The 21635-nt window shown below is 39.5% G+C and overlaps 1 protein-coding gene and 1 long non-coding RNA gene across 2 annotated transcripts in view; both read right to left on the bottom strand.

Moving 5' to 3' along the window:
* Nucleotides 1–332: 332 nt before the first annotated feature.
* The window catches only part of LOC146504022 (cGMP-inhibited 3',5'-cyclic phosphodiesterase 3A-like), a 61393-nt gene continuing 40090 nt past the window's right edge, over nt 333–21635 (bottom strand). Inside the window, exons 2-15 of the mRNA XM_085184741.1 lie at nt 21365–21610; nt 15199–15344; nt 15010–15125; nt 14647–14890; nt 14335–14411; nt 13452–13648; nt 11399–11536; nt 11039–11150; nt 9952–10059; nt 9133–9332; nt 7939–8142; nt 7085–7246; nt 3315–3564; nt 333–2606 (exon numbers count right to left, since the gene is read on the bottom strand). Of these exons, the coding sequence (XP_085040867.1) occupies nt 2293–2606; nt 3315–3564; nt 7085–7246; nt 7939–8142; nt 9133–9332; nt 9952–10059; nt 11039–11150; nt 11399–11536; nt 13452–13648; nt 14335–14411; nt 14647–14890; nt 15010–15125; nt 15199–15344; nt 21365–21610 (2514 nt within the window). The 3' untranslated portion in view covers nt 333–2292. The remainder of the gene's footprint in view (nt 2607–3314; nt 3565–7084; nt 7247–7938; nt 8143–9132; nt 9333–9951; nt 10060–11038; nt 11151–11398; nt 11537–13451; nt 13649–14334; nt 14412–14646; nt 14891–15009; nt 15126–15198; nt 15345–21364; nt 21611–21635) is intronic.
* Nucleotides 6176–7076, bottom strand: LOC146504023 (uncharacterized). Its single transcript, XR_014877952.1, has 2 exons — nt 6670–7076; nt 6176–6598 (listed from the first exon to the last, which is right to left on the bottom strand). It is a non-coding gene; the product is annotated as an uncharacterized LOC146504023 (long non-coding RNA).

The raw sequence follows: 21635 nt of genomic DNA, 5'->3' as shown, positions 1-21635 counted from the left end.
AAAAGAAAAACAACTGTCCATTACAGCTCACTGCATGAAGAAACTAAGTAACCTAAATTCTTGAGATCTGAATCCACAAAGAGCCCCTGTTGCTTTTCTGACGTCAGATCAAATACACTACACTGCATATCCCTGTAATACGGTTTGGAGAATTGGAGAAGTGGATCATCACATGATTTTGAATCCAACTGAACTGGCTCATCTTCAAAGACTTACACCAGAAAGAATCAGCTGAACTGTGACAAAGATCTGAGAACCCTCTGACCTCTCAAGAGCAGCTCCAAGTCCAGCTGAAAGGATTCTTCCATTAATAAGCCTCATTACCGAGGCTGTTCACACATTTTCTTCCATTACAGCAAATATGAATGTCTGAGGACATCAAAGACGAGCGCAAACAGTGACATTAATAAAAGAGTGAAGAGAAATAGTCTCTTAAAAAAGAGTAGGTAAACTACATCATTCAATAAATAGATAGTAAATATCATATATTTGTGTACATGTGGTTATTTATTAAGCTGGATTCAGAAATGTAAGGGGCTTACTGTTTCCCCTATAACTTTCTTTGGCTTTTTATGGAAGTAAAACAACTAGTTCTTTAAAGTTATTTTAACAGTTTTTTCTATGTGTCATTAAAAGTCACTCCAAAACACAGATAGGCTTCATGGTGCTGATACTTCTAAACTCTTTCTAAAGTTTTTTTGGCTCGAGAGGTCAAAGTTCACGCTATCATATCTTTTGTTTACATGAGGCAATTTTAAGCAACTGTAGATGTACATCACTGACTTTTGGCTCATTAACTGCTTTTGCATTCATGTGGACAGAAATATTTTAAGGGTGTTTTATCAGATTTATTTACTTAGAACAACAAAAGAAAACCCCTGTTTGAAAGAACCTATACCCCTATGCGTGTGGACCCGGTCCTACGCTTCCATGTATCGTTTTTTTGTGGGCGCACAGCACCTCCTGCATGGCAATAAGCCTCACAGTGTTGAAATGTCTTATTAACGTAAATCTTCTTGGGTAATTTGGAGCTGTGACTCAGCTCTGGCCTAGTCCACTATGGCGGATTACTGCACTTTCTGAAACATTTGGCCTACATACCAGCCTATAAGTTACACTGGAGAAAAACAGAATCTCTTCTCTTTAACAAATCCCTTAAAGATTGATCCAAGTTGAGAGGTCCCATAAATGTGGGCACAGATTATATGTGCCTGCAATATGAAAACACCTATATTACCGACTGGTTTCTTTCTTGAGAGTTAGCTGTAGTGTGATTAATATTAATGTGCATTAGGTGTTGCACAAAAAGAACCACACTCTGCTGGGGACGTACTGAAGTGACAAAAAAGGCAGAAGCAGTGACAATTAAAAGGACAAGAACACTAGAGGTCCTTTTTTTGTTTCTCAATCTCTAAGGGTTTCTGCCTTCCTGAGTTATGCAGACTGGAAACGTGTAGGTGCGCTGAACTGATTATAACAAAAGAAAGGGAGAAATGATTGCTAACATTGTTTGACAAGAACAAAACATTGTTTGTATGTTTTTCCTTGACTGAGAATAAAGCTTTTGGTGCAACAGAGTTCTTTGTTAAACTTCCTATCTGTTCTGAGCATGGAGTGTGTTTCTGCTATAGCACTGTGTGTGTCTGTGTGAAGTGTGTGTACACAATGCATGACCACTGGCTCTTTTTTTCAATCTCCTCCTGAAATTCACGTGGCAGAGGCTCAGTGGACACGGCTTTTCCGCTGGCTTTCATCCCATTGTGTTCACGGAGAAGGGGCCTGGTGCACATCCTCGAGCAGCTGCGTGGCTCCAAAGTGTGCTGATAGCATGGGAACTAAAGAGAGGAGTGTGTGTGTGGGAGGGGGGAGCGGGGTGACAGTGTATTACTCACTGGTGGAGTGAAGATGTGAATCAGCGTGGTTGGCCCATAGTGCAAAATGAGCAGTCTGGGTGCCAAATCCAAACTAAAACAAACAGCAAAACAAACAAATGCACTCCATCTTGATTACTCAGTTGGAGTTTTTCTCTATTTTCCCTCATTTGTCGCTTCATCTTCTTGCTCGTCTCACATCTCTCTCCTCGTCAGATGCACTGGGTACGGGTTTATCCCTGTCCTCAACCCTGTTTTTGTTAGGCACATTTTACCCAAAACATCCTCTACAGTGTTGTGTCAAAGTGATGTGCTGGCTACCATATAAAGAGTTTAGTTAGGAAAGAAAAATAAAAAAAACCAAAAACGTTTTGGACAACGTTCAGATTCCTGGTTTAAGAGGAGGTCAGAGTTCATCATTTCACTCAGGTTCTTCCTCTTTTTCTCCTGAAGTGTCCAATTGTGGAAGGATCTCCTCTTCCTCTATAGCTGGCACCTCTTCCCTTTCATTAAGGCCATCAGTCGACTCCTCTTTGCTTGCCTGCTCCTCCTCTTCCTCGTGAATGGCTGTTATTGGATCAGTGGGCTTGCCAATGCAGTTTGGATTCTCTTCCTGAGCCTCCTCCTGGGCTTCTGCAGCAAGCACTCTTTTCCACATTTCATGGTTTTCCAAAAGATGCTGTGTGATCTGGCAAAACACTTTCCCCCTGCTCACCTTTTTGGCTTCTTGCCGCTCTGTCAGACAGAAAACAAACAGTTAGAGAAGATTCTGGGATTGAAAAAGAGTAGAAATAGAAGATTTTTGGGAAACATGCTCATTTGCTCTCTTGCAGAGAGCTACAAGATAGGACTGATATTCATTTTACACATGCGTTACGAGAAAGGCATGAAACAGGAAAACAGTGAGTCTGCACCTTTACAGCGAGATAATTAACATATATATACACACATATATTCTTTTTGTGCTAAAAGCAAAATTTAAGAGTACTGTGGTTTCCTTGTTTGTGTTTTTATTTTTACTTACAGGAATAAAGGGAGCGGGACGCGCGTAACTACTGTAAAAAGAGAAATTAACATTGCACTTGCAGCGGGATGATGAAATGAGCATCATATATATGAAAATCAAAAGAACTGGAATTTCTAATAATAAATTATAGATGCTGATGATAACTGTTGCACATGTTGTTGCAAGAAAGCAAATGATAACTATTTATCCCATTAGGAATATGTGTAGTAATTAATAGTGTTCTCAACTGTGTGTCTTTTTTGCATCTATCACAGCAGCAGAGACTAGCTGCATTAAATGCCAATAAATGAGTCAAAAATAATGACAGAAAGTCTATCCTGGAACATGTCCTGCCATGCAGTGAATACTCACAGGAACGATGCAGTGACATACGTTAGGTATTCTCTACAACATGAATAATCAAGAGACTGACATACGCGAGGTGTCAGAACTTGTTGACGCATCCTCATCTGCCATATCCTCGTCCTCCTCTTCTGTATCTTGTCCTTCCTGGTCTCCCTCAGATTCATCAACCCAGTGTCCCGGCATAAGAGCAGCTGAGTCGTAGGAGGAGCACAGCGGTCCCACGATGTGAGTAATGAATGATTCCTGCAGTTTAGCTAACTGTGGAGCAGACCTGTCCATGAATGGGCTGATGGGAAGGCCCAGGGATGATTCTTCATCGCCCTGGCGGAGTACAAATATGAAAATGTAAGAATAACAGGAATTATTAAATATAAATGATGTGTCTTGCACTCTCTCCTTCAAGAGCTGTACATTTTTAAAGATGGCAGAGAATAAGGGCTTTTACACAGCATAAACTAATTTCTATATTAAAATAAATCAATATACGAATTAAACATGATATCACTCAAAGGTATACGCAGCTATGCATCTAGTCTTCTGTATAACTCAAGTGGCAAACACAGAAACTTCCAGATATGCTGCCTCTGGGCACAGTCTCTTGAAAGTAGGTCAAGAAGACTACAAATAGAAAAACATCAGTTCAAACTATGGCCGATCTGTATGTATCAGTCATCCAAATGAGGCTGCCTGCAGAAATTTTCCAGAGTAAGGGTGACTGTGATCTTTATATTTGTAACCACATGGTCACCACCAGTAAATACAGACACAAATCTAATTATCTTTGCTGTGTATGTATAGATTGGGTGCACGACTCCGCATTAGATAAACTGTAATTATGATTTGTTTAAGTATTTATCTGTGTAACAGTCATATACTATAAATGGAGGCCACATAAAGAAAACCAAAGCGGAGTCATATCTGACTATCATGACTGTCTGCCCCTGTTGATCGTGTGGTTTGTGTTGGATTACCCACGACCACACAGCTTGTATTGTATTTTAATACATCGTGACAGTCCTGTACTGTGCTTTTATGTTTGTTATATGATGTTAGGGCTTTCAGAGCTATTCACCGGGAGGACAGAGGGCCAAGAGCTCCAATTGCTATGGAAACCAGAAACCTGGATGGCGTCAGTGCACAGCACTAGTGGTTGTGTGTGAAAAGTGTGTGTGTGTATTTATAGACACATCACAATCAAACAGAGAAACTTTGTTTTAAGTGAGTATTTTTAAAGTGTAGAATATTAAATTGGTGCATTGCAGTGCATGATGAAAGTTCACGCATGTTTGTGTGTGTGTGTGCGTTTATATCTGTGCTGACTCTGATGTCACAGAGAGCCTCGTTCCACTTGTGATCTTCCTCAGTGCGACTGTGAACGAGTGCTGTCAAAGGATGGCACATTTAGGTCATCCGCCTCTCCTCTATGAAAGCAAAGCATGCGCATACGCTCTGTCTCTCGCCACCCTGTCTCTCACCCCCAACCCCGATCCCCCCCGGATGCTGTCACTCAAAGAACTTACATAATCCATAAAGTTTTTTAAGACAACTGAGCCAAAGCGTCCAGAGGAACACCAGAATGCTAAGCAGCAGACATGAGAGGCATGTCGCTTTCCTCGGGAATCAGCAATGTTCAGATTAGAGGTTTCTCGCTGCTGAACGCTGGTTTGATATCCTTTCTCTGAGTTTTCCCTTCATTAAAAAGGATTAAATAGATAATACACATTCTGATGCTAAGTTTGATGACTGTCAAAGCAACCTTGTGATAACAAGCTTCTGTCCCAGCCTGTATGTCTAACATAAAGACCTGATTTGAGAGGAATTTATATTGTGGGTACCGCTGAGAAATAAATAAAGCTTAAGAGTTTTCAAATTAGTGCTATGCTGTCTACAAAATCCTTGCTTGTTATCTTTATGGTCTTGTGAGTTTATAGCAGGATTTGTTGCCAGGCATCCATCTACAGCGGCTGTAATAAATACATGAGCTAATAGGTAAGTGTTTTCAATATTCAGTTATTGTCAGAGGGAACATGTGGCTACACATTTATACCTTAGAGAAATGTTCTAGGGGCAAGAAATGAAATGCCTTTCATGCATACTGGAAGTTTTTAAAGATTTAGTTCATTGTGTCTGTTTTTTAGCTTTAATTACCAATTTCCTGTCACCTCTGCAATGTCACTCTCCCAGTTTCCTTTATTCCCTGCCTCATTGTCTTGCTACTTTGTGTAGTCAAGAGACTTTTCCTCATTTCTCGTCTTTTCCATCCCCCTGCCTGTGACCTGGACAGCAATCTCATTACAAGTTCCTAAAATGAATTTGAAGGACAGAGGATTGAGGAGAGAGGAAGCTTGCCAGAGCAGATGTAACGAAGGATCAACAGGTGTATCCTTTGTGTGGAAGTGTTGTTACCGCTGTGCTAAACTGCTGAAATATACAAACCGTGTTGGGAGGAGGAATCTACAAATAAGTTATTTTAGGAACTGTTCAGTTCACTACTCGTGTATTTGTTTGATAAAAGAAAAAGGTATGATATCTTGACACACTGTCAGTTTCCTTGAAAGATGGCCTCAATAATAAAGTTGTGAAGCACACTGTTATGCTTGAATGACATCTGAAATAATGAAACACAGCAGTAGTTGGTCTGTACCAAAACAATTTAGGATGACACCATGCCAAACATCCTATTTACTTAACATCGTTTTAAAAATCCGACTCCAAAGCCAGGATGTCTCATTTAGTTAAATGCCCGTTTCCTTGACTGACTCCCCGTGTCTCTTACCCGCCTCCTCTACTAACATGTCTGGCAGAAGGGCCTAAGACGTTAAGAGGATTCAAAGAGGATTCAAGGAAAGGAATGAAGAATGTACTTAGAAAGAAATTAGGAATCTGGAAGGTTTCCGGGAACTCTTAGTGTTTGTTGTGTTTTCTGTCTTGCCTTGTTTTCTTCTGTGTGAACTCTGACCTCTGTTTTTAGATTTATTTATTTTTTACTCTTTTTTGCCCACTGGATTTATTTGTCATGTTGACTGACCTCCTGTGAATGTTCTGTGTTTGGATTTTCCTTCACTGAAAATCACATTGTGTGTATCACTGGTAAGGCTGTAGACGAGGCAGCCAATTTAGAACATTTTTGGTTAACTCTCACAAGATATTTGTTTATATTGACAGGATTCGTTAGTAAAACAGTGAAACCAAACACAATAATTATTGTTTTTGTACAGAAATTTAGCTTGAATTACAATTAATAACTCCTAATCCCTGAATGTAAAATAGTTTTAACTTGTCATAGCTTTATAATTTTTCATGTGACTGAAATATTGAAATAATACTGAGATAGTTATCAAACTATGTTAGTAATCTATTACAGAAAAATGACCTCATATCTCTCATTAATGATCTAATAAATGTTCTGCAACAGCGACTCCTAACAGGACTTTGGTTTATTTACAAATGATAGCCTGATGACAGTGAAAACACTACTAGAGGCGCTCCTGTGCATCACAGCACTTCCTGTATTTAAAAACTTTTTGTATAACTATTTGGTTTGTGGCATCTGGCAATTGCTTGTACTTTGGCACACAAGTTAGGCTTTAGCAAAATATCCAGTCTGATCACACTGGCTTTTAGGTAGAATTTTATTGTGTTAAACCATTACTGATATATAAGTAATAAATGGCTGATTTTATTAAGTTGGGGTTTGTTTGTTTTTTGTTTAAATTTAAAGACTTGGGCAAGTGTAGAATTAAAGAAAAGCACATTTTGGTAGAATTCTTTTTGAAATGATTCTTGTGTTTTTTGTGTTTTGTTAGCTCTGAATATATTGGAGACATTTTCATGAACATACCTGTTCATAGAACTCATTGACGATCCCCTCTGTCCATTGTAGGTGCAGCTCCTTACACTTCAGTGGCCCGTTGACATCAGCGAGCTTGATGCACATCTGGCACACTAGCAATCGATCATTCTCATTGGTCCAATCAATACAAGACACTCCTTCATCCCCTACCTAAGGAATTAGAAAGATGTTTTTGTCAAAAACAAAAACAGAGCTTATAGATTAGTTGTAGAAGGTTTATAGACCTTGCATTTAAGACAATGTGAAAAAAAAGACATTCTCTGTTACTTCAGAAAGAGACCTTTACAGAAAAAAAATGAAAAGAGCCTGCAGTAAATGTTTATTATCTCTTTCAAGGAGGTTATAATTTTGGTAGTGTTTGCATGTGTGTATCACTCTTTCTGTCCGTATACATGATAGCTCAAAATTTTTGAATGATTTTTAATAAAACTTTGTAGGTGTGTAGATTATTGTGACGCTAACAATACATTAGAATTTGCCTTATAAAGGTCTTCAAGGTTGTTGGTGGAAAACTGACAAAAAGTGTATTGTCAATATATAGAAAGTACCATTTAAGGATTTACAATGTGTCACGTTTGACCTCTGAGCTCTTCTTCAAGGTCAGATAAGGTCAAAGTTTCATAAAATGTCTCGTTAAAATGTTTATTGTTAAAACTGTGCTTTAAATTCTGCGTCTTGTTTGTATTGGCAACATTTAGAAAATTGAACTGTTAAATGGGGATTCTAAATATCACATGATAGTTTGCATTCAAATATCAAGTCGAGTCAGCAACAGTACTGTAATTACAGACAAATGATGGATGGTCATGTTTTATACTGTTTATGTAGCTTATTTGATTTACCTTGGCATTAAACTCTGCGAGGAAGTCAAAGTGCTTTTTGAGGTCAGTGGCCAGGATAGCTTCAATGACTAGGAAGCGGAAGCGCTTGAACTCGACGTGTTCAAGGTTCACCAGGAAGTTATACTCAGATCGAGACATAAAGAGGTTCCAAGCTGCAGCTGCGTGATGGTTTTCCAAGACTGACCTGTCGTTGTAAAGAAGAGCCTAAAAGGAGAAACTTAAATTAATATCTCATATCTGTCAATGAATGAATCTTCCCAGTTTAGTAATGAGTCACTTACTAAACCATGTTTAATATTACATGTTAGGTTTTAAGGTATGATTTGGTACACCAAAGTCTAAAAATAAAAATAACTCATACATGAATCAAAACTTTGACAAGAATCCGTTTTTTTGTTGGTGCTAATTCTGGCTTTCTTTTTTTACCATAATGTTGCCTAAAACTTGCAGTATCTGCATTACCTCAGTCTCAACTGTAAACTGCTTAGACTAGCGACTTAATCTGCTTTTGGCTGTATGTTGATGTTTGTATTTGGTTCATTTAAAGCTCTTTAACAACAGTACTCATGTCTGAGTATTATGTATGTTTATATTCACACCATTTACGCTCTTGTAACAACATTTGTAACAACATTTGATAACATGATAAGCGGCTTCATTCATATTAATTATATGCAAAACAAGCAGATTTTAGCTTAAAGCGCAGTTAATGTGACAGCTTACATTACTCCTTATCTCATCATAATTGCATCTGAACTGTTATAAAGGTTTACGCTGCTCATAATAAACAAATACTGGTAATATGCTGCCTATCATCTCTCTGGAGCATTTCATAAACATAAACTTAATGAAAAGACGTCTTCCTGACATTCAGTTTTGTGAATGTTTTTACCTTAAAACATTAATTACTATCACATAACTAATAATTCAGTCAGTTAGTATTCTAAGATCAGTATAGTTGCTGAAGACACTTGGTTAATGAATATCCACACAACAACTTGATGTGGACAACGCTCAGGGCGACCTTATTGATGACCTTTCACTACTCCATTCCCAGTTTTAGCTTCCCAGTAAATGAACTTTCCCATCCGTCAGTCTTATCCATCACTATCGAGCCATCACTACGGCTCATCCCTCACTACGGCTCCTCCCTCAAGCCTTCCAAGTCACAAACATTTTCCTGTATTTATTTACCTGTGGTGCACTGGTAGCTACTAGAAAGGCATTGGTTCTTCCAGGGTGGTCATAGTCATGCATGGCAGCAGCTACATAAAGGGCCATGAGCTCCAGGGCAGGGATAAGACCAGCCAGGCAGCCATAGCCTTCATGCAGCACAGGGTTCATTTTGGACACCAGGAATCCTGTGGCACCAGGTGTAATGCCGTTCTGTGAGTCTACATCCAAAGAGACAACACAGGCAAACTATCAGTGACTCTGACCTCTGATCGCTCCTCTGAAATGTTGCCTGCAAGTCTACTTCATTTCTGCAGGACATGCCAGCATTATCACTAACTTTTAGTATCTTGCCATTGACCGAACAGGAGAAAAAAATAATAATAAAAAAACTACTTACAATAAAAATAAATATGGGAATATCTGGGTAATTTTGCTATCACACTGCACTTGTGATGCCATCCAAAACGTGTAAACAAGCATGAATAAAAATTGAGGACGACATCTAGTTACCGGTAAGTTGTGAGCATTAGCTCTGGTTCAGGACCCATGAGAACAACTAAATGTATGTCCTAATTATTCAGCTTGGTCCCTCATGACAGAAGTTATTAATGCATAAATAACAAAATTGTCAGCTTAATTTTCAATCTATGCACTTTGATCCTCTGACTGAATATCTGTCCTGTACAGTCTAGGTACGGTTATGAGTGTCTTAAGCTTTAAGATTTACACCAACGTGGAAACAGGCTTGCTAGAGTCTGGCAGACTGGAATTAAAATTATGATTTTTTTTTTGCATGAAATATCAGGAAGATTAATGTATGCGTAGGAGACAGCGCACCAGTGTGTACTCCGTTCTCAGTCAGCAGGGTGGGCAGTCCTGGCACAGGCTGAGTGGTGAGGTACCAGACAGCATGCAGCACGTCTGTGGCATGGATCCGGTTGTGATCTGAGGAGAGTAAAATGAAGTGCTGATTCACAACAGTGTGGGTGGTAAGAGCGTAGTGGAAAAGTCCCAGCTTGACTAGTTTTAAATACTCTCAATCCCGGTAGTCACCTCATTGGGCCTCAATGCAAGCAGTGTCCTTTTAAAATATATTTTGGCGATATAATATGTAAAGTTGGTGTACATATAAGTATACTGTATACTATGGATTACTACTGCATCAGTGCATGGCTGATGAAGCGACTTCTCTCGTTTTTACAGAAATGGTGTAATGTTACAATCCGTGGAAGACATGGAGATGTAACATAAAAATCCATATAAAATAAACATTTATTAATTGATTGATTTGATTAATTAAGTTTCACTGGAAGGTCTTTTAATAAGAACACAACTTGTAAACATTTTGGGTCACAGTCTTTCGCATAATGAATGAAGTGCTATGAGTAAATCTGCCAATTCAAACAATGGCTTAAAATCTGGGTCACAAATAGACAACTAGACTGATATAGTTTGATTAATGTCACATATGTATGAGATGGATATTGATGCCTCTAAGTAGGCTTTATCCATAGTATTCCCAAACATGTAAAAAATATTCCCTCTAGATGTACCCTGTGGAGGCTTTGAGAGAAAGGCTAAAATCTATTTGTATTTAATTAGGAGCTATTTTACAATATATTACAATCAGGTGGTTGGAAATTGATCCTCCATCATGCAGATGCATGAGATCTGCTCAAGATGGACTAAATCATCACTGACATTTGAAAAGCTGTGGATCCTTCAAATAATCTAATCCGTCACTATAAATTCAAGCTCGTGTCATCACATTTTCAGTATATATTTGCACAGTAAACAGAAGGCAGGAAAAATAGACGCGCTATTAAAAGTGTATTTCATGAGCAACACATCCACCTTGTGGCAGCAAAAGGTAATGATGGATCATTTTTTGTTTTTTTCTTAAATATGTGATCCTTCTACTTACAAGGGATGTCCCTGTATCCATTTTCCAAAGCATGGAAGTAGTTCATGAACTCTCGCACAGGAATCCTGAAGGTCTCAAACAGACCTGTGTCCTCAAACAGCCTATATGAAACCTGGGAGATGCCACCACGAGGAAAACACACACTACAGTGAATCACCTGGATATCAAATCATGCATATTAGAAATCAATTCATTTTTCCACCACCTGCATTAACAAGCTAACATCTTTATCCAGTTAAGCTGCTAATTACATAAGCCTACTGTAAATGTAATCTCAACAATATGAGTTCCTGTTTATTGAATTAATGATCATTTGTTTTCATTAAAGTTGCAACATTTCCTCACTAACGAAGTATTTACCTGGCTGAGGATGCAGCCCGTCTTGCCGTGAGTCTTCTCCACAAGACTAAAAATGGGAAAGTTCCAGTTGTTAAGCTGACTCATTAGAGGCTCCAGCCCTGGCATTAACAGAGTCTCTGGGGCCAAGTTTGGCTTGTCCTGTCAGGCAAAGGTAAGTGAACAAAGAGAAGTTCAGGGTGGTGCAAAGAAATATTTGGACGTAAGGTAAAATAACCTTTAGGACTTAAAAATTTCAGTCATCACAGTGACACAACAGTAGGAACATTGGTTTACTTAATGCACTCTGTAGACATACACTAATCGACATAACATTATGACCACTGACAGGTGACGAGAATAACACTGATTATCTCTTCGTCGTGGCACCTCCTAGTGGGTGAGATATATTAGGGGCCATGTGAGCCTTTTATATTAGAAGCAGGAAAAATGGGAAAGCATAAGGATTAGTGCAAGTTGGACAAAGGCGAACTTGTGTTGGCTACAAGACCGGGTCAGGGCATGTCCAAAACTGCAGCTCTTGATGTCATGATCCTTGGTTCGTCAACCCAGACTTTTGTTTTTTTTCTCATTGTTTTTCGTTATCTTTGTATTATAGTTCTCACTGTTCTATAGGGTTTTTGGTTCGTTCTGGTTAAGATGAGTTTTGGTTTGGAGCTTCATAGTCTTCTATTTATTCATTTTTTCCTAGCGCCTCTGAGTTTCATTATGTCTATTTGTGGTTCATAGTTTCTTGTTTGATTATGTTAGTTTCCCTTTGTTTCCAGTCTGTAGTGTTTAGTTATCATGTTTTTGTTCCCTTTCTTCATCCCCCCAGTCAGTCATGTCTCGGTGTGTTTATTCTCCAATCGCTCTGTCAAGTTCACATGTCTTAGTTGTGGTCTCAGTGTTTTTACTTCCTGCTTTATTTAGTTCTTTTCAGTCTCGTGTGTATGATGTTCAGTTTTGCTTCCCCCGTCACATCAGTCAGATAAGTGTGTTTCTTCCTGCTCATGTTTTTCCCAGTTTAGATGGTTTGTTCCTGCCTCATGTTTTGGTTAAGTTTTCAAAGCAATAAACCTGTTTTTGAGTTTTCACCTTGTGCTCTGTGAGGCCCACGTTTGGGTCCTACCTATGACACTTGTGGGGAGCTCCCAGTCTGCAGTGGTCAGTATCTATTAAAAGTGATACAAGGAAGCAACAGCTGTGAACAAGCAACAGGGTCGTCGGCGGGCAATGTTCATTGATGCATGTGGAGAGTGAAAGCTGGCCCGTGTGGTCCGATCCAACAGATGAGTTGCTGTAACTCAAAATACTGATGTTGGTTTCGAAATACACATTTCACTGCAATTTGTTGCGTATGGGCTGCATCGCTGCAGACCAGTCAGAGTGTCCACTGCTGAAAGTTCCAACAACAGGCATGTGAACATCAAAACTGGACCACAGAGCAATGGAAGGTCTGATGAGTCATGTTTTCTTTGTAAATCAATGTCTGGTGCTTACTTTGGAACACCTGGCACCAGGATACTGAAATCCATGTTCCCTACTTAAGCACTGTTGCAGACCATGTACACCATTTCATGGAAACGGTATTCCCTGATGGCTCTGGCCTATTTCAGCAGGATAATGCATCATTCCACAAAACAAAAATAGTTCATTAATGGTTTGAGGAGCACAACAAGTTTGAAGTGTTGACTTGGCCTCTAAAGGATGTTGTGAGGCCCCACCTGGCAACTTACAGGACTTAAAGAATCTGTTGCTAACATCTTGTTGCCAGATACCACAGCACACCTTTGGTCAGGGCTGTTTTGCTAGCAAAAGGTGGAACAACACAATATTAGACAGGTGACTGTAATGTTATGCCTCATTGGCTTATATTGTTAAAGCAAAACCAGCTTTTTTAAAGTAACTTTCAAAGATAGTTGCTGCTTAGTAGAGGATAGCTAGCTCATGACATCATAAGATGGTTTCACATAATTCGCAAATGATGTAGTGCTGCTCTTATTGTCGATTCAATTATTCCTTCTTAATGAAATTATTTTGGGGGAAGGACATTAAGTGAGGTCTGATTGTCTACCTCTGAAGAGAGCAGGACAGGGTGAAGAACAATGCCGTCATTCGGATACTCCCTGCAACCTTCCCTTGCTTCAGGAGGCTTCTTGCCTCCCTCTGCTTCCTCTTCATTCTGTGCAAAGTCGCTGCTGTCACTGTGGTTGGTCTCATAGGTGCTGTCGTACGTGCTATCATAGTCTGATGACGCTACTGCGCGTTCATCTGGAAATACATGACACGATTTAGAAAGGTAGCTTTAATCACACTAGTACTTATGGCCACATAGGATTTGATACATTAAAAAGGACTAAACACATTAGAAGTGAACACAGACGTGTTTCTTCTGTTGAGAATACATTATCACTAAAACACACAATGTTCCTGTTTAACTAAAAACTGGAGTTAATCCTATGTTAATGTTAACTATAAGACCTTTTTTTATAATGACTCCATGAAAACATAATCAAAATCCAAATGTCCAAAACTTCAGCTGTCCTAGGTGAAGCGCCCTTGATTTAGATCCTGCCTTATATAAGATTATTTTAAGGTCGAGACCAATATTTGACGATCTTAAATATATAAGCCGATATCTTTTTGTTTCAGACACATGAAACAAAGAAATTTATGTGTCCTTACTAAAATTTGTGTCAAAAACAAACCCTTTTATTGCCATAACGAGTGGTGGATTTCTTGTTTACATTCTGCTTGAATGTCGTAAACTATGCAACTGTATATAACTGAAGGGTGTTTCTGTTGTTTCTTCTTTACTTTTTCAATTTACATTTATTGGCCTCTATAAATACCGACACCAATAGATTGACAAACAACTTATATCTGCCGAAATATCAGCTGTGCTCTAATTTGTATCTGGAATAAACAGAAAAATATGCATTTTTTTACTTGATTACCTGGGTGGGGTATTCTGTCTCCTTTGTCTTCAGATTCTACCCCGTTGTTTAGTCGATTGTTGTACGGCCTGCCACAGCTAACGGAGAGCAGAGAGACACAAGCATTCAGAGTATACACTCCATCCTAATTTTTCTCTCTCATCTGGTTATTTAGATGTTCCTTTCCTCTCAGAGCAAACTAATGAAGTGACTAATTTCCCCCACTCACACGCAGATGACACATAAATTGTACAATCAAATTTTCTGCGGTCAGAATCGCTCTATATATTGTAAGTAAATAACTGATTTAATATGTGATAGCGTGTAAATTACCTGCCGCAGAGTGATGGAGGCCGCCAGTGAGTGGTGGTGGAGCTCGGAGCGCTCTGGCTATGAGTTAAGGTTCTGTGGTGGCTTTTGGGGGCCACAGAGCCAGGTACTCGCTCTGTTAGTGGCCCAGCCGGCTCAGGAAGCTGCACTGAACATATTTTTATCGTAGGGCTGGAGGCAGGAGTGCCCTGGACAGGAGGAGATGAGCAAGGAGAGCCCAGAGGTGATATGTTGGAGGGAGGGAAACCTGAAAAAGATTGCATTGTAAATCAATACTCGTTTTTTTTTTGTTTGTTTGTTTTGTTTTTACCCAAAATAACTGAAATGTTCTACACTCTACAGTAAAATAGATTCACAGACACACACCTGGTCTTCCCAGTGGTTTGCTGTACAGGTGGTTGGATGTGACAGAGGCAGCACAGGAGGCAGACATGGAGCTACTCTTTGAGATGGTCATCATCACTGAGTTGTTCCAAAAATCACTGGTTTATTGGAGGAGAAAAGTCAGATAAAGAAATTACAGTAATGTCAAACCTTCTGAGTAAGACGCGTTACCTTTCAGTAGTGTGTTTGTTGCTGGCTGAGCGGTCTCTGCGTACAGGGCCTGGCTCGATGGTAGGCAGCCCTGTAGCTGATGTGGTTGTGGTCCAAGTTGATGAAATTCTCCTAAGCAATCCTGGGGGAAGACTCCGCCTGAGACGCTGAAATACAGATGAACGTGTAGATGTTACCTAATGGTAAGTAGCTAAGGCATCATTATGAAATTCTAAAAAGTAAAGGGATTTTTTTAATAAAACGCAGCTTAAAAATGATGAAGAGAATGCTTCTTCGTCACAGTGGTCAAAATCAGTCAAACTTCAGAGATATCACTGCGTTCAGTTAGGAAGGTGGAAATGAAAGTGACAACGGTGCACCGCAGAGGCAACCCCAAAAAAGGGAACGGCTTTGTAGGTGGAGGCCACAGATACAGATGAAAGCAGGGTCACACTGAGCACACTTGACAGTTGTGAAAGAGAGTAGAAGGGAGACATGCACCACGTCCCCATGGTGTTAATCAACCCAGTGTTAGACATTTCTCTGTAAATCCATGAGCTGAACTCAGTTAATGAGCTCATATTTTTCTGAAGGGAGCACACAAACACATTTACAGCAGAATATAGAGGGCAGCAGAGGATCACATTTGATGTTCTTCTAAAATAAACTTGCATCCACTCAAGCAGATAACCTCACATACACACATGCTCACTCTGCTCTGTGGCACTTAATCAATTCAAAGATCTCAAGCAGAGTGTGAACGAATGACTGAGGAGGCGAGTAAAAGAGAAAAGGGTGGGCTGAGAGAGAATGGCTGTTGGTGCTTTTTCTATTGTAAATTATTATTAATATTATGGGGTATTCCACTTTAAAGGGCATATCTGAAACATCTTCATGCAAGAATAATGTAGCTTGAAAAAGTGACAAAAAAACTTGAAAATTGGTTTCACTGCATAAAAAATAAGTTATGAGTCAATCTTATAAAATCACAGCAAACTTTGAAAATGTAACCATTTTCAAAGTTTGCTAGGAGTAATATAAAGAGAAAATTTGTTTAACACAAACGAGTTCAGAAGCTGGAAGTTGCTAAATATTAGAAAAATATCCTGAAACTACAAGGAACTATAAGCAGAACCTACAAATTGTACCCATACTTTTAAGAAAAAAACAGGGTTTTGCTGTCTCGTTGAGCAAGGTCAAAGCTTAGTTGTAGCTCAGTCACCAATAGTACTGATTACCTTTATGTAACTGCTATTTCTGTCCTTAGTTCAGAGCCATACAACAGGCCAGTGCAAGTGAGTTGAATCACCTACATTACCCACTGCCACATGCAGTCTCACAAATCCCCAATGAGCCAAAATGAGGCAGCATCTCATTGAGTTCCACTACATGGCTCAGGCATTTGAGTGCACTCAGGCATTGTTAAAGCTGCTAGTCACTTTCCTGGTAGGCTGTCCTGCATTGCATCACACACTTTATTTAGTTTCCTTGCTCACGTTAAGTGCCTTCATACATTTTGAAGCACTGGCCTTGTAAAACATTAAAAAGCCCCCCGGAAGAATTTGCGTCATTGTTAGTTATCTTAGAGGCCCCCACCAGGCTAGCAGTGAGGGAGGAAATGGAAAAGATCGCTGATATATGCCAAAAGAGACATACCTGGTAAATACCTGTATGTGTGTTTGTGTGTGTGTGTGTGTGTGTGTACAACAATACAACTAAAAAACATAGCTTAAATATAATTAAATATTTTTGTGTTTTTATGAGCACATTATTAATACTTTTTACTTTACTCACTCAATATAATACAGGGAAGTATAATAAGTCTGGCATAACTATAGTAATGCCAGTTTCCATTTTTTGTATGTCCCTCTATTCATTGGTTATTCATGGGCAATAATGAACCTTTAAGGTTAGGGTGATCTGCTGATCATCACGGCTTAGGTACAATCAATAGCATCACTAGTATATAGCAATGAAAACCTTTTACTTCTTCATCTTTCTGCATAAATTTTGAGTGGGGTTCTTAACCCTGAAATTAAAACAAACAAAGAATACATAAAGGATGAATCTGTCTACGAATCTGAACAGTAAAGCCAATGCAAAGTGCCTTGAACCTACATTATTTCTAACAGACAGCAGATGAGTCCTCTTGTTGTAAAAAGATTTATATGAAAAAAATACTCTCTTTCTAACTTGAGCTATTTCTTATGCCCTTACTACTCATTTTCTGGATAAGTTTATGATATCAGTCACATGTTTCAGTGTTAGTTTTGTGAATTCACAATATAGATAATAAAGACATTGATCTTTTTTTAGATGGGGGGGAGGCTGTCTTGTGATTGATATAATGCTGGGCATGTATCTTTCCTTGTTCGATCCTCCCTTACTTTTTTAGTATGCCGTTATTTTTGTGCCAGTATTCTGAGCACACGTAAAAAAAAATTTGAGCGCACGTAAAAAAAATTTTGCAAGTGCATATGTTGCATTTTGAGGAGAAATTTATTTTGAGCGAAGAAAAGCTCAATTTGAGTGAACAAAATTAATTGCTGTGTGCAAAAAATGTATTTTAGCTATTATCCATACACACACAACAGCAGCCCCTCTCGCTCAGTTTTTGCATTTGCGCTTGCTCGCAATGTGTTGCGCTTGCGCTCTCAACATTTCTGCCCATGCGCGTTCAAGTCTTTCTGTACACCGTTATATTTGTGCCACAAAACCAGCCAATCACAGACTTGGATGCAAAAAAACCCTGATTGGCTGCTTTGGTCTCCAATCAGCTCGAAATGCAATATCCCAGAATCCATTTCGTCCAAAACTCAAATGAGGCAGTGGCAGAGGAACGCAGAGTGGCGGAGTTTGAAATATTACTCTTTCTGGGTTACAAAATAAACTTTTAAGATATTTTCATGCGAGAATGGTGCTGTGTAAACTTCAAATATCTGCTCGATTAACAAGACATTGCAAAAGTGCTTTAACGCTTTTCGGAGATGATAATAGCAAACACTAAAATAAATTTTTTGCACGCAGCAATTAATTTTGTTCACTCAAATTTAGCTTTTCTGCGCTCAAAATAAATTTCTCCTCAAAATGCAACACATGCACCTGCAAAATGTTTTTACGTGCGATCCATTTTTTTTTTTTTACGTGCGCTCAGAATAGTGGTTGTACTAAAACACACACCCTAAGCTGGAGGCTGTTAATTCTTTCTGTTAATTCTTTCTGTCATTACTTTTGTTTTAGTCCTGTTCTAGCCAAAACTACAATCACAACAAAGATAAAAAAGAAAAAAAAAGAAAGAAAACCCCACACTTTTTCCTATGCATGCTACTTAGCTGGCATTAGCTAACTGAAGTTTCTTGTGTGAGATTATTCACACATTGAGCTGACTACTGGTTCAGCACTGGTTCCTATGGAAAAATGTGTTTCCCAAAGTTTTCTGGCTGCTGCTTGGTAAAACTGGTTGCAATAGGGTGCTGCACCACAAACTGCTCCCTGATTGGTTTTGTTGCTAGCAGGTTGCCATGGTTGCCTGTCATTAGGGTTGCCAACCGTCCCTTAAAAAACGGAATCGTCCCGTATTTAGAAACAAAAGTACACGTCCCGTATTGAGCTAATAAGGGACGCACTTTGTCCCGTAATACAGTGAGAATCAAAAGTAGTCTATAAGTTTTAATGTAATTAACGCTTTGTTTGAAAACATAATTCCCAGCCCCGCTCCTGCTTTGTGACCAATGAGCTGACAGCACACTTATGACAATTCGAGTATGACAATTCAGATTACCGCTCATCTCATTGGTTGAGGAAAGGTCGCTTGCGGAGAAAATACCGGAAGACAACAGATGACCACAACAAAAAGCATGGCCAACGGGGAAACAAACGCCGACACTGCGGTGCAAGTCTCAGACGACAGTACACCTGAAGCTGGGCAAACACTGTGCGATTTTCAAACTGCACGATTGGCTCGCATGGGTTACAAGTTCGTAGGTGACGATGCAGGTCTCACACTATACCGCCGATGCTCTGATGCGACCTGAGTCACATTGTGCCTCCATAAAATGAAGGTTATAACAGAAAATCTGTCGCTCGCTCTCCCTCTCTGTCTTTCACTCGCACAGACACACACCACCATCAACTTTGCTAAATTGCTAATGAAAAACACTGATCAGGCAGCTGTGATTGAGCAGCAATGTCCATCCAACTATTTTCACAGTTGTTGTGGTCGTGATAATTTGGTGATGCCACATCGAAAAGGCTCGGATGAGCTTTCCAAAGTTCTACAAGTTGTGCCTCCATCGCTTGAGTCCAGATCACACGCTGCACAGCCGTGCTGCTCCGTCTTTTTCACCGACGTTTACGTGTTTGCGCGTGCGCAGTGTGAGCGGCTGCGGTGACACCCTCACGAGCGATTGATGATCGGGAGCTGGTCGTGAGGTGTTAATCGCTTCTCGTTACCCCACGTATACTACACGATGCACGATGAAGACCAAAATCGGGCCGATCACCAAATTGGTCGCACGACTCAAAAATCGCCTCAAAATGGGCCAAAAATCGCACAGTGTGAGCTCAGCATTAGACCAGCAATGTTTGTTCCTCTCAGAGAAAGAAAAAAAGGCTGCAAAAGTGCAGGGAAGAATGGGAAAAGGAAAACACCTGGCTGGAAAAGTGCACAATAACACCTATAAAGCGCACTGCACTGTGTGCCGGCGCACTTTTTCCATAGGCGTGCTTCTAATGGTGGGCACATGAAGAACATGAGGGGCGTGAAAGCTCGGGGAACCCTTAACCAATTTTTGTCCACCAGGCCACGGCAGAAGCAGATATGTATGTAAACACTGGTTTGTTTGTTTTTACACCCTCTGGTTAAGGTTAAAATGGGCATGCGCAGTGAATATCAGCGCTATGTGGCCAGAAGTGTGATAATATAATTTATTTTGTGTAATAAACAACTGCAAGGATATATTGCAACAAATAGATGAGTAATACATAAAAGTAATACATAGATGAATAATGATGATGAGTTATGATGCGTAATCATGGGAACAAGTGGGTTTACAAACGGGAGCAAAAGCTGAAATAATGCCTCTGCTGAAGCCAATTGCACTAAATGCACTAAATGTGCACTGTTACAAGAATGTTTTTCTTTCTATTGTTTTCTATTAATTTATATAATTTTAAGTTAAGCAGGACAGAGTTCTTTTAAAGAAAGATTTACTTTTATTATCAAAAGTTAAGCATGACAGGCTTCTGTTTAAGAAAGAGACCTGTTTTATTGTGTTAATGTTGTCATTTTGAGCTAAAAATAAATGGCTAAATGATTTTTGTTTCCCATGTCTTGATATCACAAAGAATACGCATCTACTTAAATCAAATTCAAGTCAAATGGTTAAAAAAATAATTTCGCACACAAAAAAGAGCTAAAAAATTCACCACACTGGGAAGGGTGAAGACAACTGGGTCGCCCGGCCCTGGCCACGAGGTGTCCCTTATTTATTTCTCAGGGAGTTGGCAACCCTACCTGTCATTATTCATGTTTGTCTACAAAAACCTGCAAATTACTGACCAAGTGGTATGCAAAACTTGAAAATATGTGACGCAAATTAGAAATGAACAAGCTTTGCCTTCAAAGTAAACAGTTATAGCTCAGCTCTGCAGCCTGTTTCAAAAACATGTCTCCATTTCTAGCTTGCACGTTTCACAGCTTGGAGAGCAGTGTTTGTAGACAAATCTGTAAAAAAAATATAAATATGCGACTAAAGTAAAAAAGGAAGTTTTTACCAACATTTGGGGAATACATTATATTTTTATATTTTATCCAAGCATGGTCACAACCAGTTACAATAAAAAAGCAGAAAAACAAGACGGCAACAGGACAAACACAAGTGTTCAAAACAGTAGCCTAAAAACTACTGGGTGAGCCACTGAGCCTACTTTTAACATTTATGGTTTAGAACTGTGTCTACAATTTGTACTGGCACTGATTTTTCTATTCACGTTTATCTGCTTTGCCTAGCACACTAAACAGTTAAACACCTGTATCTACAATAACTGTAAATCTTACACTGAATATTAGTGATTCTTCTTCTCCTTTTGGAAGACCAGACAAAACTTTGTTTTTATCTGTAAGTAAACTTCCACAAAACAATCAGAACTGAACAAACTCAACTTTTCTAGAAAGACAAGCAATAACCTTTGGAATAGCGAGTCTCTCTGTTTTTTCAGGCCCATCTTCAGAGTCAGAGCAGGTGTGGGTGTCTGCAGGGATGCGAGGTCGGTGGAGTGGCTGGAGGTTGATCTGGGTGCTGAGGAGATTGCTGACAGCCTTCAGAGAGCTGCAGGTGTTAGGGGGCAACGATGGGTCTGCCAGCAGGTCTGAGATCAAACCATGAGCCTCACCCATCACTGCGATGTCCACCACCACACTGGTGCCCGACGACTAGAAGACAAAATGAGAGAAAAGG

The sequence above is a fragment of the Neolamprologus multifasciatus genome, chromosome 14 (genome assembly GCF_963576455.1).
Source record: "Neolamprologus multifasciatus chromosome 14, fNeoMul1.2, whole genome shotgun sequence".
Taxonomy (NCBI): domain Eukaryota; kingdom Metazoa; phylum Chordata; class Actinopteri; order Cichliformes; family Cichlidae; genus Neolamprologus; species Neolamprologus multifasciatus.
Note: the sequence above shows the minus strand (reverse complement) of the source record. Positions and strands in the feature narration are given on the sequence as shown.